General features: G+C 40.5%; 3 protein-coding genes across 3 annotated transcripts; all 3 read right to left on the bottom strand.

Moving 5' to 3' along the window:
* Nucleotides 1-148: 148 nt before the first annotated feature.
* Nucleotides 149-6,350, bottom strand: atp6v0ca (ATPase H+ transporting V0 subunit ca). The gene is made up of 3 exons (XM_054760155.1): nt 6,125-6,350; nt 3,907-4,090; nt 149-1,222 (listed from the first exon to the last, which is right to left on the bottom strand). Exons 1-3 carry the CDS (start codon nt 6,198-6,200, stop codon nt 1,018-1,020), a joined length of 465 nt encoding a protein of 154 aa, XP_054616130.1. The 5' UTR covers nt 6,201-6,350; the 3' UTR covers nt 149-1,017.
* A 698-nt stretch (nt 6,351-7,048) lies between these two features.
* ypel3 (yippee-like 3) lies at nt 7,049-12,023 on the bottom strand. The gene is made up of 5 exons (XM_054759494.1): nt 11,701-12,023; nt 10,953-11,071; nt 10,052-10,095; nt 9,510-9,618; nt 7,049-8,196 (listed from the first exon to the last, which is right to left on the bottom strand). The coding sequence occupies exons 2-5, from the start codon at nt 11,067-11,069 to the stop codon at nt 8,107-8,109; spliced, it is 360 nt and encodes a 119-aa protein (XP_054615469.1). The 5' UTR covers nt 11,070-11,071; nt 11,701-12,023; the 3' UTR covers nt 7,049-8,106.
* An 858-nt stretch (nt 12,024-12,881) lies between these two features.
* Nucleotides 12,882-22,323, bottom strand: gdpd3a (glycerophosphodiester phosphodiesterase domain containing 3a). The gene is made up of 10 exons (XM_054759263.1): nt 19,679-22,323; nt 19,415-19,457; nt 18,287-18,422; nt 16,082-16,127; nt 15,858-15,976; nt 15,407-15,496; nt 15,044-15,177; nt 14,882-14,941; nt 13,678-13,729; nt 12,882-13,154 (listed from the first exon to the last, which is right to left on the bottom strand). Exons 1-10 carry the CDS (start codon nt 19,815-19,817, stop codon nt 13,029-13,031), a joined length of 945 nt encoding a protein of 314 aa, XP_054615238.1. The 5' UTR covers nt 19,818-22,323; the 3' UTR covers nt 12,882-13,028.
* Between the last annotated feature and the right edge of the window lie 127 nt (nt 22,324-22,450).

Here is a 22,450-nt window from a genome sequence, read left to right as displayed (position 1 = left end):
CTATAAACTACATGCACTAACCAATAGAATCCATTTAACGAGCCTGACTGCCACAGGCACTAAAATGATATAAGCTTGTTTTTGTTTTGCTTTCTTAAAAGAGAAATAGCTTGAGCATTATGTTCTGGAGGATGATGAGTTTTATTTGGAAATCTGACAAGCACAGTTGAACAGTGATCTTAAAACAAACAAAATCAAGACAGCAGCACTACAGGTTAACAAGTGTTTGAGGATCCCATATTCAACATAAATTCACTTGCACACATGATGCACTCAGGTCACGCGCACACTTTCAACGCATATCAACATGTGGACATCCCCCATTAATAAATCACACTACATCCAGAGGAATTTCAAGCACTTAGAACAATTACCAACAGTGCAATTACTCTAACTATACACAGATAATTTATATATTTTAATGTATATAGGGTATTCCATAAACATTATTCCATTTAGACATGTTTCATTATGTCAAAATCTTCAAAGCTTTCCATAAATAGCAAAAAGAAACGATGTTGACAGCTCTTCACTGCTGCGATTAAAAAAAAATGGTCCCCAAAAAGAACATGAAAGTCAAATAAAAATACTGATGTGCACAATTCCGCGGCAGTGTCGGATAAGAGTGACAAAACCACCATTGAAAGAGAAATCAAAGAACGTTGATACTCACAGCACAGACTGATTTACGACATTTACAAGGGGTGGAGGGACGCTTGGACCACTGTACAGGATAAGATCAGACGACAAAATCAGGCAGACTGTCCACACATCATCCCACAACAACCAATACATCTTCATGCCCGCTCTGTACACCGCACCTGACACAACTGGATGGCTTTAAACAATTTGGACAGATCACAACTATTGATGACTAAACTGCCAGGTCCAAGGGCAACACGCTTCCGCTTGCCATCCCATCCTGTCAGGCCCTCTTGGTGTCATGGAAGTTGGTGAAAATCTATTTGTTCTCGCTGCGTCAATGTGGAATGAATGAACTGGTGCCAATGCACACGCTTATTTTGTAGATAAGATAAGAGCCACGATCAGGCCGTAAAGCCCCAGCACCTCGGCGAAGATCAGGATCAAGATCATGCCCACAAAGAGGCGGGGCTGCTGGGCAGTGCCTCTCACGCCGGCGTCTCCTACAATGCCGATGGCGAAGCCGGCCGCCAGACCACTGAGGCCCACGCTCAGACCGGCTCCTAGATGCAGGAAGCTCCTGGTGAAGGGAAGAAAAATAATACAAGGTGACAACGTAGGCAAAATGTAGCCAGTCAACGGGGGTGCCCTTCGTGTCAGCTTAAAAGTGACAAATGCCGGTTTGGAACAGAGCAGATTGGCAGCAGGGTAGCAGAGACGAGGCTTGTGCTGCCTGAGTGCTTGGAACAAGCTAGCAAGCAAGGCTGACAGTTGACAGACACATGTCGGCCAAAACATTAGGCACTGCTGCACAATCGTATGAGATGCCAGAGCTGAATCAACAATTCGGACTTTACAAAGACAGTAATGCTCATTTTTGGGGGTATTACTTTAACAATATGTTTAATTATGGGGCTTGTAGTTTGCAAGGCTGGACAAATGTAAGGTAACAAAAATATTACAAATAAAGCAAATCCATTTATGTTGACAAGCCGTCTATGTCGACCAACTCATCAAGTCCTGGTCTACCGCGTCATTACCGTTAATGACACGGTAAATTAAAAAGTGCCAGACATAAAATTTGAGACCAAAAGCGAATTTCTATTAAAAAAAAAAAAAAAAAAACTTGGTTCCTTTATGTCGTATTGTAGTATTCAATGCAAAGTAAGCCTAAAAACGAAAGCATCATTGTTTTCCATACAGTCGCTTATTTGTGACAGCCACCACAAATAGATTTGGTGCTAGCTTTTTTTTTTTTTTTTAATGTAAAGATTTGGCGCTACCTGTGTATCTGCGTAGCTTGTCGTTAGGACTCTGCACAGTAGATGGCATTGTAACTCTGCTTAACAAACACACCGCATACAGACATACTGTACCACATCTGACTTGATCCGGCATAGGAACACATCTGTTCTTCAATATACAATAATACCTCGCCACTTTGTGCTTTGAATTTCGCAGCTCCACTCTATCATGGTTTTATCAAAAGTGCCTTGCGATTGGCTGGCGACCAGACCAGGGCATACCCCACCTCTCAACCGAAAAGAGACCTGGAATACCCGTGACCGTAGTGAGGACAAACGGCTAAATAAACTCAAATACAAATATAAGGCATTCAGAAGACACATTCAAAGATGCGGTGTTAATATGTAGTATTCTACACTGGTCACTAGGTGTCAGTAATGTTACATTGATGAGACTATAGCCACCTCAGGAAGTAATGTCCAGAACAGGAACTAAATAAAGAACAAGAAACTCTGCTAGTGCTAACGTACAAGTGTCTCATTTATATCTAATGTCTTATTTCTCTTTCTCTTATTATGTCTACTATATTGGGTGATATGATTGTAAAGGTGACTATTGGGTGCTATTTCATGTCTACATGGCTGTAATATTTTATATATATACCTGTATATATAATCATGACACAGGCTGTTACCCATGCAAAGCTGAAACTCAACTCTGAACACCCGAGGTCACTTCCTGTCCATCCCTCATTCAGGTCCCCACACATTTATAGTAACACACACAAGTCATTTATGTCTTAAATGGTTTAGAGTGTAAAAGTGACTATAGGGGTGTTATTTCATGTCTAGAGGGCTCAAATAATGTTAAAAAAATGTATTAGGAACGTCGTAAACAGGTTTTCTATGCTCCAACTATGAACATTTTCGATTTATTAATAAGGTACCCTAATTTGCAGAAATTCACTTATGACGGTCAGGTCTGGAACCAATTAACCACGATAAACAAGGGATTACTGTAATGAGGTATTAAATCTACAATGATGTGAACATTATCTTGAAAATGAGTGCAGACTTACATGGAGCCCAGGAAATGAATGTTTTTTCCTTAACCACCAGGGCGGATCAATAACTTGGTGGTTGTTAAAGACGGTTTAATCATGAGATAATGTTGCACATTTGTTAGGCACAAACCAAAAATCTTAGTTTTTGTTTTTCAGTTATGTCAACAGTTTATGCCTATGTGAGTCAGTCAGTCCGAGGGGTGTAAACTTAAACCGGTTCGACTCTAATAAATACCGTTAAGTGAATACATCAAAAGCGAGCATTACTATCTTGGTAAAGGCTGATGTCATTATACGTCCTTGTAGTGGATCTCATCAGATTGTACAAGTGGGCTCAATCTTGTGGCCAGTCAGTGTACGTTTTGCAGTGCAGCGTCATTTGAAAATGTTAATCTAAAAGCAATTTCATATTTGTGTCGCCTGGAAAAATATTGCTGAGGACAAAGTAATAGTTTTGATCAAATATAATAAAGCACAAATTACTCCCTTGCGGCGTAAACAGCTTACCCTGACTAACATGCTCCATGCGTCATTTGATGAACGACAACAAAACATGTCATGGGGCAGGATGCTGCAATTTTATCAAGATTATGTGTGTTCAACTATTATTTGGGCGCTCTTGTATCATCTATGACACTGCCAAGCTATTAGCAAGGACTCCAGACTGCATGAAGCCATGTGTATTTTTCATTCAGCATTAAGGGGCCAAGCAGTTAAAGACTCACCATGTCACAGCAAAGTGTGTGGCCATGCCAAAACTCTTTTTGCCTGTCTGTCTGAACTGTCACTATCAAATAAAGAAAGAAAGTCCAAACACATCTTCAATTAATTCAATCCTTGTTGTGTTGTTGACGTCTCAGGTTTTTATCATATGACCTTGGGAGCATGGACGTATTATGTATGCAACATTCCTGTGTAAAACACATGCCGCTGCAGATGCCCGAGTTTAATCTTACTTGTAGAGAGTGACTCTCTCTGAGATGTTGTTTGCTATCAGCACGGCCACCACCAGCCCGTAGATGGCAATGATACCCGCCATGACCACAGGGATGATGGACTTCATGATGAGCTCTGGCCGCATCACAGACATGGCAGCGATGCCCGTACCACTCTTCGCTGTTCCATACGCCGCACCTAGAGCTGTGGAAGAAAGCAGCGTCGTACCTGTTAATTTAGAATACTGTTTTTAGAAAGGACAGTCTTAAACATACACATTTTGACTGATCTAATGCCATAAATGTTTATGACTGCAAAGTTTATTGGGTTTATCAGCTTTGACAATCATTTTGTCTTAACATATTTGCTTTACTGCATTTAAAACATGTCGTGGAGAAGACTTGGGATGCACCCATCCACATTTTTTTCTACTACCGATTCGAACCTGACACCAGAACAAAAGAATATCAGCAAATGTAGCAAGAACACTATCGGCGAATATAGATGTCTCCACACACACAGTGCTGCGTGCACACATACAGAAGTGCTAAGCCTGACACGTTCACGGCTTCACAGACAGTCGGACAACACAGAACTCGGAACATCACACATAACGTACGGGTCCTTACATTATCATTAATTTTATAGGAGGCTGTGATACACTCTTCATCTCTACAGGCAAGTATGGCATTGTAGCCACCCAGTAGTGTTGTGCTGTGTAGTGGTAAGAGTTTGTGACGTATGACTGCTTTTTGTGGTTGTGAACACATCAGGTGGAGCACTTTGTGTGCGTGTGTTTGTGTGCGTGTGGTGCACACACAGTACATTACATTTCAGGAAAAGAAGCACAGACCTGGCTCATGGATCAAAAATCTCAGCAGGTGGTATCGGAACACGAGATTGGCTCGGCCCCATCCTTAGTGAAGACCAGTTAATGAAACTCGTCTACTAAAAGTGTGAAAATTCAGGAATGGAAGAAATGAATACAACCCAACCTCTTCTAACCTGCTGTGGAATGAATGAGTGATGTTGTTAATGAGCATTGTATAGATACCTAAATTTTATAGGATAATTTACATACTTTCCAGAAAGATGTGTGGCAAAAAAATGTATTGGGATGTTTTGCTTACAAGAATGGCAAACATGAAGCCAAGTGTTGCGGGTGCATCGTGCGGCACCACTAAAGTTCTATTGTTGTAAAGACATTACATTTACACCCAGGTGGTCTTCATTTCAGATGCAGGTCAAACACTTTATTAAATTACTTTGACAATGAATTAAAAGCTGTTACGCTGTTTAGTTTATTCCGGTAGGGAACTTAAAAATAAATTGAACAAGATTTGTGGTGGTAATACCGACTAAGTGCTGAGGTATCTACCACACGATATTTGGCGTTTGATAAAGTTCTGGCCGGTTAGTGGTTTCTATCAAGAGGCCGTCTACCTTACACATCCCCAAAACATACATGTTAGGTTAATTGGAGACTCTAAATTGTCAGTATGTGTGAACGTGAGTATGAATGATTGTCCAGTGTATACGCCTCCTTCCGAATGTCAGCCGGGATAGGCTCCAGCTCACCCGTGTCCCTAATGAAGACAAGCGATATAGAAATTTAATGAATGATAGGGTTCTTGCATTCCAGCTCCTGGACAGGTGTACCTAATATTGTGGCCCTCGAGCATGTTTAAATCCAATCTCGGACAAAACATGGCAGAACTCCACTAAAGATCACCTGCCAGCTCTCTTGCGAAACATCTGCAGGAGTTGAATTAAACCAGTGGTGATAAAACGACATCATGAGGCATACTTGCAATGTGACACACTTGGGTGTACCTTGTGGATGGATGGTGTTCTCCTTCGTTGTGACACGTTCATATCAAGACAAAACCAGACTAGTCTATACTGCGCGTAATTCCTCTTCACGTGGGAATACAGTCGTATTACAAATGGGATTCGTCCATCTATATAAATTTATAACATGGCCTCTGCGTCACCAGGCGGCAGCCATCATCAAAGATCGTTACAACGGATGACAGCCCAGCTAGCATCAGCTGGTGGCGGTTCGCCCGCTCGACGGGGCCGGTTACAACACGCCTAATGACAAGCAACCGCCTAACCACCTCTTATTCGGCCGCTCTTATGTCATCACGTTTCTGTTACAATTTATCCCGACTTTATGATAAAAAGGCTAAGCTAACCAGTGCAGCGAATGTCAAATGAAGAAGCAGCTGTAGTTACCGCTGAACACCATGGCCGCGGAGGCTCCCATCACAGCGAAGAAAGGCGAGTACTCGGGGCTTTCTTCGGACGACATTCTCGTACTTTTCACGGGCCCAAGCAGCTACGGGAGACGGTTATCTTGTCGTTGTCCTTTATACCACCGTCAGCCTCGGCTAGGTTTCAACACGGAGTGTGGCTACAGGCTACAGCGGGTTAGAGGACCGGTGCAGAAGGGGAAAATGGCGAAACGGAAAAAGTCACATGATCAGCCACATCGGAAGGAACCATCTTGCACGGACTCGGGGGTGCTTGACGCGATCCTTATGAAAATACCGTATTTTACTGACAATTTCATGCGATGTAAAATAATTGTATATAATAATATTTTACTGGGGTAGTGTTGATGGACATCCTACGTTACAGCCGTTTTATGAACTACTTTAACTCTTTGTACCCCATTTAGACAGTGGTATATTCTGCAGCTAGTGCGTTACCTGCAGTTCAGTCATCAATGTACATACTGTAAGTGTTTTAATTACTAAATTTTTGCCTATATTTTGCATACCATTAGTGACATAGTTTAAAATACTGAAAATAAATCAAAACGTGCCAAAAAGCATGTCAAAATCTGCATGTCCATTCTGACTGAGCTTCGTTATACAATCACACACTATAAATTATGAATAAAAATCCTTAAATTTAATTTGTCCCAAAGTGTCCTCATAATATAAATATATATATTTTTTAGTCTATGAAGAGAGTAGTATCACCCCAAGAGTGTAGTAGATCAATGCACTCTTTATGTAAATTAACTTAGGTACACCACGCACTTAAAAAAATGTCCTGTATAGGGCAAACAGTATAACTACTTTAAATACGGAAAGCATGGGATCTCAAATTTCTATACATGGTAAAAGCAAGAGGAAAAAGCAGCACCACACATTACAGACACTGCATTTTAATGAAAGAGTAAAAGTAAAAAGTATACTTTAATGAAAAGAAGCACACAATAATAATAATAAAAAAAATCACCATAAATATGCTACATAATTCTAATCACACATTGCTCAAACATGATTGAGTACATGTAGCTGTGAGGGCGTCCCATTGTTACGCTATACACAAACGTGTAGAGGATAGATCTCGAGGATGTCAGCAAGTAGTGGATATCCTAATTGTGCAGCGAAAACCATCTCGGCACACACTGCAAGCACAAAGCTGAACTTCAGGTCTTGGGAGAACACAAAACTTAATCATCAAATGCAAGTATCTGGTACTGACAATCCTAGGTCTAATCTACAAGTTTCCCACAGAGCTGAATACACAAGCGCACACACACACACACACTAAAATGTAGTTCTCCTTTAAAATGACTTGTATGGTCATCACCATTACTAATTCAACATCCTGTATGCTTGTGGCAAAGTATCACCGACCTTATATAAAACCTGAAATGTCCACAATTCATTAAAAAAATAAGCTCTGCCCCTGCTCTTCATTATTTCAGTTCACTTGCATTCTCTATGCATTTTGGCCAGATCTACGTTGGAATTGTAAACTTGGGAGTAAAAAAAAACCCGAATGCCACTGCAAGAAGGTCATCATTATTTGCCTTGCCCCCCACCTAGCAACTCTTTTTTATTGATCACTGATAAGAGGTTCATCCCTCAAAACACACACTTAAAATTCCAATATGCACACACGTGCCCGTGAGTTCTTCCGCACACAAACCCAACACTTCATTCACGCCATGCCCCGAGCACAACTAGCCATTGGGATTGCATTATCAGAAAATGTGTTGCGGCTGCTGGAAAACACACGGAGAAATGAGTAAGATAAGGCATCACATGCTATTCGTGGCAAAGCCGCAGAGAGAGACAGTGAAAGTGTGGCACAGCGACGGCTCGAATGCGGGATGAGGAAGCTACACTGGAACCCTGCTAGGATGAGGGGATGCAACTTTGAAAAAAAAGTCATGGAGTATGGTGTAGATTTCCCTCTCAGTCCCAGCCGTTGTCTTTTATCATGTGGGACAGCTCGATGATGTACTTCCCTTCCTTGTACTTCTGACTCAGTTCAAAGGCTTGTTCCTGAAAAAAGGAATTACAAAAGATAGCTCAGAAAAGTCCAGTTACATTTTTTCCAATGCATCCTGAGTGATTGGTATTATTATGAAGAGCAATAAATACGGTAATATGAGCAATTTTGCTGTGTTGTGAATAAAGTAGGGCTGTCTGTTAATACCGGCCGACCAATATTATCTGGCGATATTGGGTTAAAAATGTCATATTGGGTCATATCGGTGTTGGTTTTTCTGCTGATAATGATTTGGGTGCACAAGTGAGACCCCATCAAACTACACCGTGCTCCACACAGCAACAAGCTTGCTAGCACCATATGTCTATGGGCTGGAATTATAGTCGTCCCCCGCCACTTCAAGCTTTGAATTTCGCGGTTTCACTATCATGGTTTTTCCAAAATACATGAATTAATAAATCATGTTGTTTTGTGGTTGAATACAGCTTATAAGTAGTCCAAAAATATGCCAGTTTAAGCCAATGTTACCTATTTTTTGTCTAAATTAAGCATTTTCAAGCATAAAAATGTCTAAATGAACTAAAATATAAATTCAAGGCATTATGACGATGTAGTGAATGTAGTATTTATTATACATTGGTCACTGGATGTCAGTAATTGTTCAGTGAGACAAGCACCAGACTCGATTGCCGAAACAACAGGCTTTTATTGCTGGTTTGAATGATCTCATAACAGGCACAATAATAATAATAATTATATAATAATCATAATATTAATAAAACACAAGCTACTGTTGTGGCCGTTACCAATGCAAAGCTGAAACTCAACTGTGAATCCTCGACATCACTTCCTGTCCGTCCTACACTAAGGTTTTATAACACATTTATAGTAACACACACAAGCCTTATTTATATCTTAAATGGCTTATTTACTTTTATTTTGTCAACTATCTTGGGTAATATGACTGCAAAGATGACTACACGGGTGTTATTTCATGTCTAAAGAACTCTGATCATGTTACACACCATATTTAGAAGGTTGTAAACAGGTTTTCTATGCTCGAACTATGAAAATATTCCATTTATAAATAAGGAATCTTACTTCGGAAATTCACTTACAACAGTCGGGTCTGGAACCAATTAACCACGATAAACGAGGGATTACTGTTTATATGGGGGTGTAAGGTGTCTTAAGTAAGTGCTGGACAGTATCAGACATTGGTACAAGCCAATATCACGCATCTCTAGTATAAATTCACAATTTCATTGTGTGAACAAACAAAAAAATGATCAAGGATGTGAAGGACAGATATATTATTATTTACTACCCTGACCATTCTCTGTGGATATACTGTATGTACACTTACATATTTCCAGCCCAGAGTGGTATGGCAGTTTTCACAGTAGATGTCGGCCACTGCATGAAGTCCTGTGAGCAGCAGCCTCTCCTCTGCAGGACCACAGCCGATGTTCACCCTGAAACCAAACACCAAGAAGGGAGGAATGTTTATGATGCGCTCGTACTCGAGAAATCTTGAAATTACGAAATATTTAAGGGTTCAACAAATGAAATACTGAAACTACATTTATTTGCAGCTGATATCCTCATATCTCCAGGTCAGAGCCAGTGTTGTTCCTGACCTACTAACCCGGCAGTAGCTTGGCTAACTCCTGACTTCAAGGTTCACTCAAGCACAAATCTAATTATCAGTACTTTTATCAGGTTTGTGTCAACATGTCTGATACTGGGAAATTGTGGAAGCTATAACGGGACTCATTCAAAAGTAATATGCTGGATAAATTAAATGTCAACTCCACCTATGGAACTGGTCTAATCAGATAACTTTTGAGGGTGGTTAATGCAAGGATTCGTGTAACACAAAGTCAAATGTAAATCAGAATTACTCACACAGAGTTGAAGAGGTAAGCTCGGCCTTGACTTCCTTGGAAAGACTGCGAGACACAAAGAGAAAAAATGTATAATATCATCATGAAGAGATTTCCAGACTATCTTTGAGCCTTTAAATGTTTTGTGTCAGTCTTGTTCTACCAGTTCCACCTGTCTGCTGATCTTGGTGAGCACGGATGTGTCAGAATGTTCATACTTAGGTCAAAGTTTTTATATCGAAAACTCGTTGCCCAGATTTGGAGCTACCTGTTTGCCCTTGCTAACACATTATATAGGACTGTCTGTGTAGCTTGTCGTTGCAACTCCGCACAGTAGATGGCATCATAATGCTGCTTCTTAACACACCTCACCTTAAGGCCAATATAATCCGATATCAGATCGGGACACCCTTAACAAAAACAGAATATCGTATCATGCTAATGATATTTGCTCACTGTTGGTCATATAAAGTAATATGTAAAAGTCTCTCAGTAGAGCGCAGACCTCCGTCAAGGCTGACCTGTTCACTAAAGTAAAACTGAATGGAGTCTGTTAGTTTGCAACCTACTTCCTGGTTCATAGAGGATGGTGGTTCAATTATTCCACTGATGTGGACAGTGATTCAAATCTATTCTAATCTGTATCCAGATTCTCAACAAAATGCAATGTAATGTGTGATTTAATGCAATGTTCTTTCTCAGTCTGCAATTCAACCCTCTGAAATCAGTTTAGAATTTTCTTTAATCCTGGTACTATAGTACTATGGTTAGATGCTTGCTGTGAAAAGGATATTAAAACACAGTATTGTATGCCTTTTCTCGTCCTTCTTAAAAATATAAACAATTAAGAGGAGAGCGCTGCACTGCCCTAGATCCTGTGAGGCACGTGAAGAGATAAATGCAACAAAAGGGTGGCAGCTGACCTTGGAGATAAGATCATCATGGTTGGCCAGATGGGCGCGGCAGTGAACACAGCTGTAGCGGCGATGGCAGGAGTCCAGGTAGGCCTGGAACGTCTTGGCTTTTGTCAGCTTCACCATATCTGAGAAGGGTAAGAGATGCTCCTTTAGCCCCGTTCAGTGGTTCTCTCCCATTTCATGCTGGCCATCCTCAGTTTTGTTCCATCAAGTTGCTGAAAATTTGTGTGTTTTATGGTGTTTTGTATTGGATTATTTGGAGCGTTTAGATGTTGTTGCACATAGCCCCCGTTGGCCACTGCAAAGATGCTAAAACCAATCCATCTATCCATTGTCTATAACGCTTGTCCTCATGAGGGTCACAGGCAATCTAGTAATTAATTAATTATATTTTCAAAACGTGCAGGGGCAATAAAAATCCAGCTGTGGGCCAAAACTGCCCCCTGGCCCACACTTTGGACACCTCTAAGAAAGTATGGTCATACACACGGAGTTATGTTCGGACATGTTCGCCATGCCATCCTACTCCAGTACACACAAAATATTTTTCAAAACTATCACCAGCCCACTCGATTTCTAATGCAAGCAGTAACCAAGATTAATTTAGTGAAATGATATTGCACCACCGGGTCTCCAGTAACCTGATCAGATTTCCACCAGCTCAGACCTAGCTTGTGTGCTAGCAAGTTGGCTAGCTCTGCCTGTCACAACAATGCAGCCGCTCAAATGCGCACTGCAGCTTATACCCACTTACCTCCCAATGGCAGGACTCTTCACAGCCTACACACGGTGGGCAAATAAAAGTGTCAAAAAAGCAGATAAATCGGGATGAGGCGGTCAAAAAGGGTCGATGAGGCAGTCGACCACGCGTTGACGTCTCGGACAATGAAGAGTCCAGACAGCCTCTGTTTATGACACAAGTCTCTGAGTATAACGTTGTAGAGCTTCCAAATATATATATATTTTCGTTGAAAAAAAAGACAGATAAATTCGACAAAGCGGGCAGCTTGTCAGGTTCGTGAACAGCGGCCTCACGGAAGGAGGAAAAATGTGGTTTGTTTATGAAAACACAACACAGGGGGGAAGTCTGAACCGCGTGGGAGGGCAAAACAAACGCGTCGACCAATAGGAGCTGCGGAAGGACGTTTAGAATATGGGTCAACCAATGACATTTTACTTCACGTGAGCTCATTGCAGTGGAATCGTTGTGTATAGTTCCCAAGACAGTGAGTGCCCTATCGTTTCTTGGGGATTCAGGACTCACGTACTTACTTTATGACATATTTTTCCACGTCATGCTGAATATTGCATTTAAAATGCTTTTCAGGACACTTAAATTGTGATGAATAACTAGCATATTTTTTTGTATTGAATCTTTTTCTATTTTATTGTTTTTATTATATAACGAGTCCAAACATCCATTTTCTAGACAGCTCACCCTCATCAGGGTCATGGGTGGGCTGGAGCCTATACCAGCTGACTTTGGGCCAGACTGTTTGGCAGGGTTAAATGTAAAGTGCACAAAAACCTGATTTTTCATACATGCAAGTCCGCTTTATGTAAGTTATTACTTGCCACTCAGGCAAGTATTTCCAGGCTGTATTTGCAGGCTGTATTTCCGTGATATCAGGCTCCTGACGTGCATTTGCAAACTTATTGCTATTTGTAAAGCATCATTCTATAATTTAACACCACAAGCCCAGTGACGTGGCTCGGCAATGGCCCAGGTCATATTCCATTAACCCTCTTGTCACATTGCAAGGCATAGCTAATCGGGTCAGAAAAATACAGCCTTTGTTCTCTCTCGAGACTGTTTTGATTAGTGCCACAGCAGTGTGGTCAGACTTTGGGAAAAAAAAGGACACGTTCATTTGTGTTCCCTTTTTATTTTCCTTTATCACATCATTTGTTAAGTACAAAACATAATTCCTTTACAATGCCAGTTGAAATGTATTGCTGAGTTGCATTGAAAGATTGTAGGTGGCGAGCATGGAAATGAACGTACGAAAGACAAGTAATTCGGAAGAATTTCTTAGTTTTGTGTTTTCGTGCAGCTTTTTTGGGGCACCTGCGGACAGGTCACTACTGAAGTTTGTTTCTGTAGAGGCATCTTGACAAAAGAGAGGGGTAGTCGCTCATCACCCCTGTGGCCCCCACTTCTAACGCCGCCCTTATGTCTTCGTCTTTATTGCATACAAACAAATGCACCTGCAATCACACATGAATTAGAAATCAAGCAGTGTAACATCTTGCGTGTTGCATTACTGGGACACAATACAACTAATGGATTCATACACTTATATTCATGTTGTATAACTGGATCTTTTGTGGAAACACTGATGAATTTAATGCGATACACTCATATTTAGTTATGCATGATGCTATTCTCCCAAAGGAATCTCAATCCTGCGTGCAGCTAATAAGATGATGGCATTTGCACTCCGATTGTTTTCACACTAAAACGATGAGTGGCCGCTCATGGCCTCATGGTGAGGGTGAGCTCATCCCTGCAGAGATTACTCACATCAGAGATGTCAAAACACTCACTGTGGTGATGTGTGTGTGTGTGTGTGTGTGTGTGTGTGTGTGTGTGTGTGTGTGTGCTTTGCAGTTTGAATGTAGTTTCTTAATAAGGCCGCCGCTCGTTTTTAGCTTGTGTCTGGGCAGAAAAAACACAACAGTTAACAAAATAATAATAATAATCATAATAATAATAATAATAGCATCATACCTGAATTCCACGAGCTGCAAGATGTTTAAAGAGACTTTTCCTCATAGTTACTCTAGAATGAAACACATTCAAAGTTAGTTATTCTGGCAAGCACTGCAAAAATGCCATTCATAAAGTACAGACGCATCACTTAATTCTGGAAAAATGTATTTGTATTGTAGTCTGAGGGGGGCACTTAACCCTTTGATGGCAGATTATCAAAACACTGTATTGACACAATATATGACAGCCATTTTTCCCCAAGAAAACAGACCAGGTCCTTTAGAGCAGTAATTCTCAATTTATTTTATTCTGAAGGGGATTTTTTTAATGCTGCGGGGTGTCGTCTCTTAATGCTCCTATAGGTGGCAACAATGCTCTGTAGTGGTATTTATCATCATAGAAGAAGGCCAACAACCTTTGCTCATAGTCTACTGCCATTAAAATGTTAAATGTGTCAGTCTGGAATGTTGTTGAGCTTGACTGTATTTTATGCTTATTGTACACCAGCTGTTTAAGTGGAATGTATATCTTACACTCTCAAGTGCTATTTGAAACCCGCCGTCATAGAAGAAGATCAATGTTTGCTTGTAGTCTACTGCCATTAAGATGTTGAAAGTGGCAGTCCTGTATCTTGTTGAGCCTAAGAAAGTGTTTTTCACTGTAAGTATTTGATGCTTACTGTAGATCAGTTTAAGTGGTATGTACATCTTAGTTATTTATTTAATTGTCATATTTGGAGGTGTTCGAAATGTAAAATTGCTACTGCTAATTGCTAGCACGTACAGGTATATGGGATTTTAGGCAAAATAAAAAAATGTACTTTTTGTTCATATTTTTGGGCATCTGGAACAGATAATTTGGATAGACATTATTTCCTAAGGGAAAAATTACTTTAGTTTTTGTACATTTTGATGTACAGATTACTAACCAAAATCAAGGTTTCACTGAACTTGGTAATTTAATTTTGCGTTAATTACTTGATCAAATGTTCAGATTTGTAATTTATCATGTATCATTATATTTATAATAATTATACATCAATATTATACTGTATATGTTTTGATGGCAGATTGTATCATCATTAGCTTTCTTCACTGATTGAATGACAGTAAGGATCTACTGTCTTATAGTGTGGTCCCCGTTTTGACTCAAGTGTAAGTGTCACTCAGAAGGACTACTATTTGAAATGCCAAAAAAGAGAGCAGTAAAAACATTGTCTCACTTTTCTATTAAAGAGACGACCAGTCTGTTCCTCAGAAATTTGTTCTCGGGAATAAACGTCCTGCTCACACAAAGAGAGAGACACTTAGATTAAAAGGCATATTCCACCAAACATACAGTAGATGAATGTAGAGTTCCACAGAAGGTAGATAGTCCAGCACACCTGTTGAATATGCGCGGCAGGTAGAACTGCAGTAGACTCTCTCCCAGCGGCACAAAGGGCAACAGGCCGCTGTAGAAGAGGAGAAGCAGCAGCACACCTCGGTATATGGAGAAGCTGTAGGGCATGGCTCCATTCTAGGAGGACAGAAAAAGACATCAATGCACACACTCTGCTACGGCTCACTAATACACTATCCATCCATCCATCCATCCATTTTCTATGCAGCTTCTCCTCATTAGGGTCGTGGGGGTATGCTGGAGCCTATCCCAGCTGGACCAATACAAGCCCTGTATCCAAAATTCTGCCTACTGGAGCCATATTAGGTACTGTCAAAGACATTTTGTGTCAAGGTAATTTATTCACCGTTTTGCGGCACTTCGTCAGGATTGCTGAGTTCGCTGACGCCCACACTGTGATCTCTTCTCTGTGGTAGCGTTGGACCAGCGCAGATACCTATACACACACACACACACACACACACGCAAAATCACATACTGTCAGGCTTCCATTTCAAGGAAGACAACAATGCAAATCACGTGAGCCTTTCGGTTTACAGGTACATTTTATTGCCTTAATCATGTGTGAGTGAGGGCATTTTGCTCGTGAAAATGGCAAATGTTCAACTAGAAGTGGAAAAGACAAACAGAAACTGGAAATGACGCTCCATACCAGATGAAGAATTGAATTCATCGTTGCTAAGGGCCTGTAAAGGGGCTCTACTTTGCAGGAGATACTGACCGTACAAATCATTGTACATTAAGCTAGATACTGTAGATACTCTATGTTACAGTATGTGTGTGTGTGCGTGTGTTGCCTCTTCTATCAGCTGGTTGTTGTTCTCTTTAATCTCAATGCTGATTGGAATCTCAGGGAACCTTCTGAACAAATCTTCCAGCAAAGCGAACGTCCTGTCTGCACCACTGCTGTAGTGACCTGATGGACAGAAAACATGGCCAAGATGGTGACATTACACACATGCGCACACGCACGCACACACGCTACCACTTGCGAATGATCAGCTAGGAAGGAGTGTCTCACCTGCATTAAAAGTCACCTCAAGCCTGTCCTTGTACAAAGGTAAATCCTGAAAAAATAGAGAATGTCTAATGTGATTCAGTATAAAATGTGTATCAAAAAGATAATAATGCTCGGTATTGAGAATATAATATATCTTCACATTTTTAATTATAACTAGAAAACTTGCGGTTGGTAAAGAAAAACAGAAAAAGCTGCAAGCAGCGTTGAACGGACCCTCACATTCCCACGTAAATCAGGGTTTATTCAGTCCATGGCCCTAGGGGTCGCAGGAATCACAGCGACAAGGTGCCACTGTAATTAATTAAGGAAGGGGGTCATTTTTATCATACACACCAATTATTATAGAAGTCGTTGTGGAGCTGATTTCAGGTTTGGTATTGATTAGCAAGTCATCAAAGGCTCCTCCCACATCTTAAGGGACAGCCTAAAATCCCTCAAAATGTACCATCGACCATCTGTCTAGTATCCATGCTTTGATTTTGGTCTCATTTGGTCAAAGTCCCTTGGAGGAACTTGTAAAAATGTACAGCCTTTGTTTTTCGCCAAAAATGGCCACTCCAAACCAGAATGGCCGACTTTTCATGACAGACGTTAACACCATATTTCGTGGTGATGTGTGAAACTGTTGACAGGAGGAATTTTAAAAAATGATGAGGGCGCTACTAAATGAATTTTGGAAGTTTGTGTTGGGCCTGCTGAAATATACATTTTTTCACTGGGCTGGGCTTGTCATGCATGTTAAGGCCCTCAAAAATGTGAAAAAACGCAGAGAATAGTAATAAACATTAAACATTGCTGTATCAATAGGGCCTGCGCACCGCTATTGCTGAATGCTCGTGCCCTAACAATAATATGTACAGTACATACATAATTGTCACTTTGTATAATAGAGACATATAGAATGTGGACGAAAAATAATGAGAGCTCTTTCTAATATTTTGAGCTCGCTATGATTTTTAAATAGGGTATGATTAAATAAGCTTCGCTTCTTCCTACCCCTTTTGGACATGTGGTTTTTCCATTATAAACTGCATGTTCAAATAAAATTAAACCGAACCAAACCAAACAAGTCAACCAAAAACATAGCAAGAAGCAAACCATTACCAACTATGAAAATAAAACACGTTGTTAAATGAATCGCAAGTGAGCATTATTATCTTTGTAAAGGCTTCACGGAGGAGTCAATCACAGCTGAGTAATAAGAAGATTGTATTAGACCTCAACTGATTGTGTGGGTGCACCTAATGAGGTGGCAGAACAAAGTGCATTGCAATTAGACTATAGCACATTTTGTTGTGGAATTAAATATACAGTACATACAGGAGAACCTTGGTTAGCGTCCGCCCCTGTTAGCATGTTTTTCGGTTAGCGTAAAAATCTACAGCAACATTTTGCCTCGGTTTGCGTACATTTCCCAGTTAGCATACAATAAGGCGCGCAGCTTGTCGTGTTATTAATACGCTGCGTGAGTCCAACTGTGCTCTTCATCATTTTTATCACAAGCGTTCTTTGTTAGCATCCTTAGCTTGCTAACAAAATGGCAACTGGAACCGGAAGTCAGCTGCGTCACCCGTCTATGGTGTCATCAGCAGTTGACTGTCAGAAATGTTAACACAAAACATGTTTTTATAGTTTTACAATTCTAGTTTTTGTTTGGTCAAATTTCATTTTTTTGAGAATATATTGACCGTACATCACTGTTAGTGTATTCATCAAAGAGTATGACAATTCTTGTGACAATTATGATGCTAAAAATGCATGTCTTTCAAACCTCTGATACAAAATTGACTCGTCTGATACCCATGTGACATACTTTTGCTAGGTGGTTGTATAGAGTAAATCATTGGTAAACTTAGTGGACAACAAAGAGACACTTCTACTTAAATAATCGTAATGAGAGTTACAACTACGTTTTTAGTCTTGAGTAGTCATTTGATGGTAGCACACCATTACTCATTTATTTGTATGTATGTTCATTTCAAATGGTTTTCGGCATGTAAAACTAATTGTTAAACTAAAAACATTTTTGGCTTTCTGGAATGGATTCATTGGATTTACATTATCGGAAAAATGGATTCTGTTGGCGTCCGTTTTGGTTAGAGTCGGACCTCCTGGAACAAATGAATGACGCTAACCACCGTGTTTCAAAGTAATTCAAGTTCTGTGTGACCTGTGACCTGACCGCACTTTATTCTCTTCTCCCACCTGTAGTCTAAGTGAGGAGATGGTGACGTTATGTCCCGTCTGCCTCAGTAGATTCTCATCATGTGACACCACCACATGCCCATCGTGTGTCAAGTGACAGTCCAGTTCCAGCATCTGTGTTCCCTGCTTCACTGCACTGCAGATGAGGGAAGACAATGAAAGTGGTCACATGACTTTACATGCACTTCTATAGGCTCTTTTCCCAATGCATTAAGGCCTTTGCCATCCATTCTATTCGATTCCATTTCATATCATATAGCCAATAGTACATTTTAAAATGTACACTTGATCTATGTGATCAGTATTGGTGTCAGCCGATTTCGCTCACGGATGTTCAGCATCGGAGACGGCAGCATAAAACTCCGATCGGAGCATCCCTAATTGTTATATTGATCACAAACCCAAAAGAATAAGTTAGAGGATACGGGAGGTGCCTTGGGGGCAGAAATTTTAATAAGAGCCATTTTTTTTTTTTTTACTTATTTTGCACCAGTGACTTTATTTTGTACATAATAAAAGGGAGCCCTGCGATTGGCTGGGTACTGGTCCAGGACGTCAGCTGGGATAGGCTCCAGCATACCTCCGCGACACTAATGACGATTAAGCGGCATAGAAAATGAATGGATGGATAATAAAAGGGGATAATGGTAATTTTTGAAATATTGTCCCATTGTTTTAGATTGTTGTATTAAATATTATGAAATTGCGCACAATGTGTGTTGATAAAAATATTTTTTGCCTAAAATCATACAGTACAAGTAAAGTACTGTATCAGTGTTGATTTCAATATTAGCATAACTGCCCCGGTATTTACTGACAAAATCTGTAGTTAGCCTGTACTAGAATACTATTTAGGTGCCGAAATTGGACACGTTCTACATGAAATGGTTATTCTTAAGCGATAAATTCGGGAACCCCTTGACAGCTTGATTGTTTTATTTCAAATGCAGTGTGAGGGTGTTGTGTCAAAGGTAAAACCATAAAAAGCCTTGTCTAAATACTTGCAAATTTTCGCTACTGCAGGTATAGAAATGTAATGAAAAAACAGTCTGCATGCTCTCAGCGGGTCAGTTTTGTTTCGTTTTTCCCTGTTTTACTGTATTGCTTTATTACATCTGCAGTACTCACTGAGTGAACGCCTCCATTGTGCTTTCTATCCTCTCGCCACATCCTGGTGAGAGAGAAAGCAGCCGTCATGGCATACATCTCCTTCAACCTACTGAGTTTTGTCCGTCAACACATCTTCAATATTTACCACTCCTGCAGGAGACCGCTTGAACAACAGTAAAGTATTTTTGCACTTTGGCTACATTCACTGTGCTGTTTAATAGCAGCCATGAGGATGAAGTTGAATAATAAATCCCTCCCCCCAACAAGCGTTCACCCTCTTACCTCCTCTGTGGGAGATGTGTGTGCAGTAGAAGGCCGTGCGTTTCCTCCTGTGGAGAACGTGGGGATTCTTCAGCAGGTACAACGAGGCGAGTGTGTACCCTCCCAAAGCTGGGAGGATAAGGTACCAAAAACTGCTCATCTCCCTTTAGAACCAACTAGGACATGCACCCGGTTAAGAATTAGAGCGCTTGAAGCGCTAACCTGCTCCTCTTGGTCTTCAACCACCTAAAAAAAATCTTGAAAGACAGGTACGACTGAGAGTAGACTGTTTCGCTCACTCTTTGCAACAAGACCAGTGAAGCTGTAAAAATGAGTTAATGAAGCACCAGCTCGTGACCCAGAGCTCACCTTTACCTTGCTGGCCCCTGCCCAACCTGTAACAACAATTTCACTCCCTTTTGTTGGACGGCTTTGTGTTGTGTGTATGTCACACCTTTATGTATTCCTTTATCAAAACAGGAGAATATCCTCATCCTCATCATACCTCTACATAAACTAATGATTATCTTCATTATTTTCCTCATAAACAAGTGATAATGCATGTAACTGAGCATTTACTTTAATGCTGATTTCAATACAAGTCAACACTTGCAGCAGGTTTCACTCAATTGGAGTGAACTTGATTTGTTGTATGCAAAATTGTGACATGCAAGATTCCCCATAAATACAGTACAACTCGCAGGCGGCAGAGCACAGTACAGTGCAGTAATGTATGGATGACACCCCGTAACAAAGCTGCAATGTGACAAACAATAACGCCACTGGCTGAAGCCACTATGAAGTGGAACATGGCTGCTTTTCACCAGAAAACAGCAGCCTATTCACTGCAGAATAATGTAAGACTTCTAGCATATTCCCACAATAGCTTTGGACTGGGATGTGTGTCATTCCCAGGCGAGGGAATGTCCGGGATGCAGGACGGCGGCATGCTGAGACGTGTTGTAAAGGGAGGATGTCAAAGCTGTGCAGCAGGAAAAGCAAGTTTGCTTCAAGTGAGTCCAGCACTTAAGCTCACTTTATGGAGGAACCTTATGGTCCATTGTGCTGTTTTTAAATATACACCGAACAAATTTGAACTATTTTGGCCCTTGACCAATTGTCGGAGTAAATTGAACACATTTTTTTTTTACCTAATTCATTATTACTAGTCACCATTCATTAAATAACAGTGTCTCCCAGAGGATTTGTGGTGGTGGGTTGCGGGGGATGATGCATTCGCAAGAAGACGCTACAAATGAACTTCTGCGGCATATTTCTTAAAATGCTTTTTGATGGAGGGGCCCACCGCAGCACTCGCTGCTAGTTCAGAAGAGCGATAAGTGCTTTCATGTCATTTGAATTTTGAACCACAAAAGAACTTTATTCTGACTCTTCTTTTTGCGGTTAAAAAAAAAAAGTCAACAAACAAGACAGAGCCGCCTATGAGTGCTTTTCAATGGGGCCACAACAGGACTCGCTGCTTGTTGAGAGCAACAATGTCAGAGTTTAATTTAGAACCACAAATGAACTTTATTGTTACTTGTTTTATGTCACAAACCAGATGGAGCTCCCTCTGAGTGTTTTTGAACAGTAGAGGGTCCCACAGCAGCACTGGCTACTCATTGAGAAGAGCGTAAAGTACTTTTCATGTCAAAAGTTGAATTTAAAAAATACAAATGAACTTTCTTCTGTCGCTTCTTTTTGTGTTTTATTATTTTTTTAATGTCACCAACAAGACGGAGCGGTCTGTGACTGCTCTTTCATGTGGGAAGGGCCCACGGTAACACTTGCTGCTATTTGAGAAGAGCAATAAGTGTTTTCATTTCACGAGTCGCCAAAAGTCTCTTCATTAGATTAGTCGCGAATGTTTCTTTCATCGTAGTATCTATAGGAGGCTGATTACGTGCTAAACACGCCGACAAAGTCGCTAAGTTGGAAACAATTCTCTGGTTACATTGTCTGGCAGATGAGGTGTTTTATACAGTAATTCCCCGCCACTTTGTAATTTGAACGTTGCAGCTTCACTCTGTTAGGTTTTTAACAAAATGCATAAATCATGCTGTATTAGTCAAAAATATGCATATTTAAGGACATCGGACATATTTTATGCCTCATTTAAGCATTTTCAAGCATATAGATGAACGAATGAGCTAATATACACATTTTAGACATTCAGAAGGCGCATTCCAAAGATGTGATATGTAGTATTCTACACTGGTCACTAGGTGTCAGTAACATTACTGTAATGTTCAGTGAGACACACAATCACCAAACAACAGGCTTTTATGGTAAACTTGAATTATCACAACAGTCACAATAATCCCTAATAAAAACCTGGGCTACTGTTGCGGCCATACCCAATGTCAAGTTCAAACCCCGACATGACTTCTCGCCTGCCCTCTACTCAACTCTCCTAACAGATTATGGCAACACACAAGCATGTGTCTTAAATGGCTTATTTTCTTAAATTTGTCTACTATATTAGGTCATACGAGTGTAAAGGTGGCTATAGGGGTGTGATTTCATGTCTAGGGGGTTCTAATGTTAAAAAACGTATTTACAAGGTCATAAACAGGCTTTCCATGCTCTATGAAAATATTCCATTTATAAACAAGAAACCCTACTTTGTGGAAATGCACTTAGCGCTGTCGAGTCTGGAACCAATTAACCACAATTAACAAGGGATTATTGTAATGTCTTAATGAACAAGGACAAACGGATAGCGCCAAATATGGGAAACACTGACCCATTGACCCCATTGTCAAGGTCTTATTGACAATTCGACTTCATTAG

This window comes from Dunckerocampus dactyliophorus, chromosome 18, assembly GCF_027744805.1.
Source record: "Dunckerocampus dactyliophorus isolate RoL2022-P2 chromosome 18, RoL_Ddac_1.1, whole genome shotgun sequence".
NCBI lineage: Eukaryota > Metazoa > Chordata > Actinopteri > Syngnathiformes > Syngnathidae > Dunckerocampus > Dunckerocampus dactyliophorus.
Note: the sequence above shows the minus strand (reverse complement) of the source record. Positions and strands in the feature narration are given on the sequence as shown.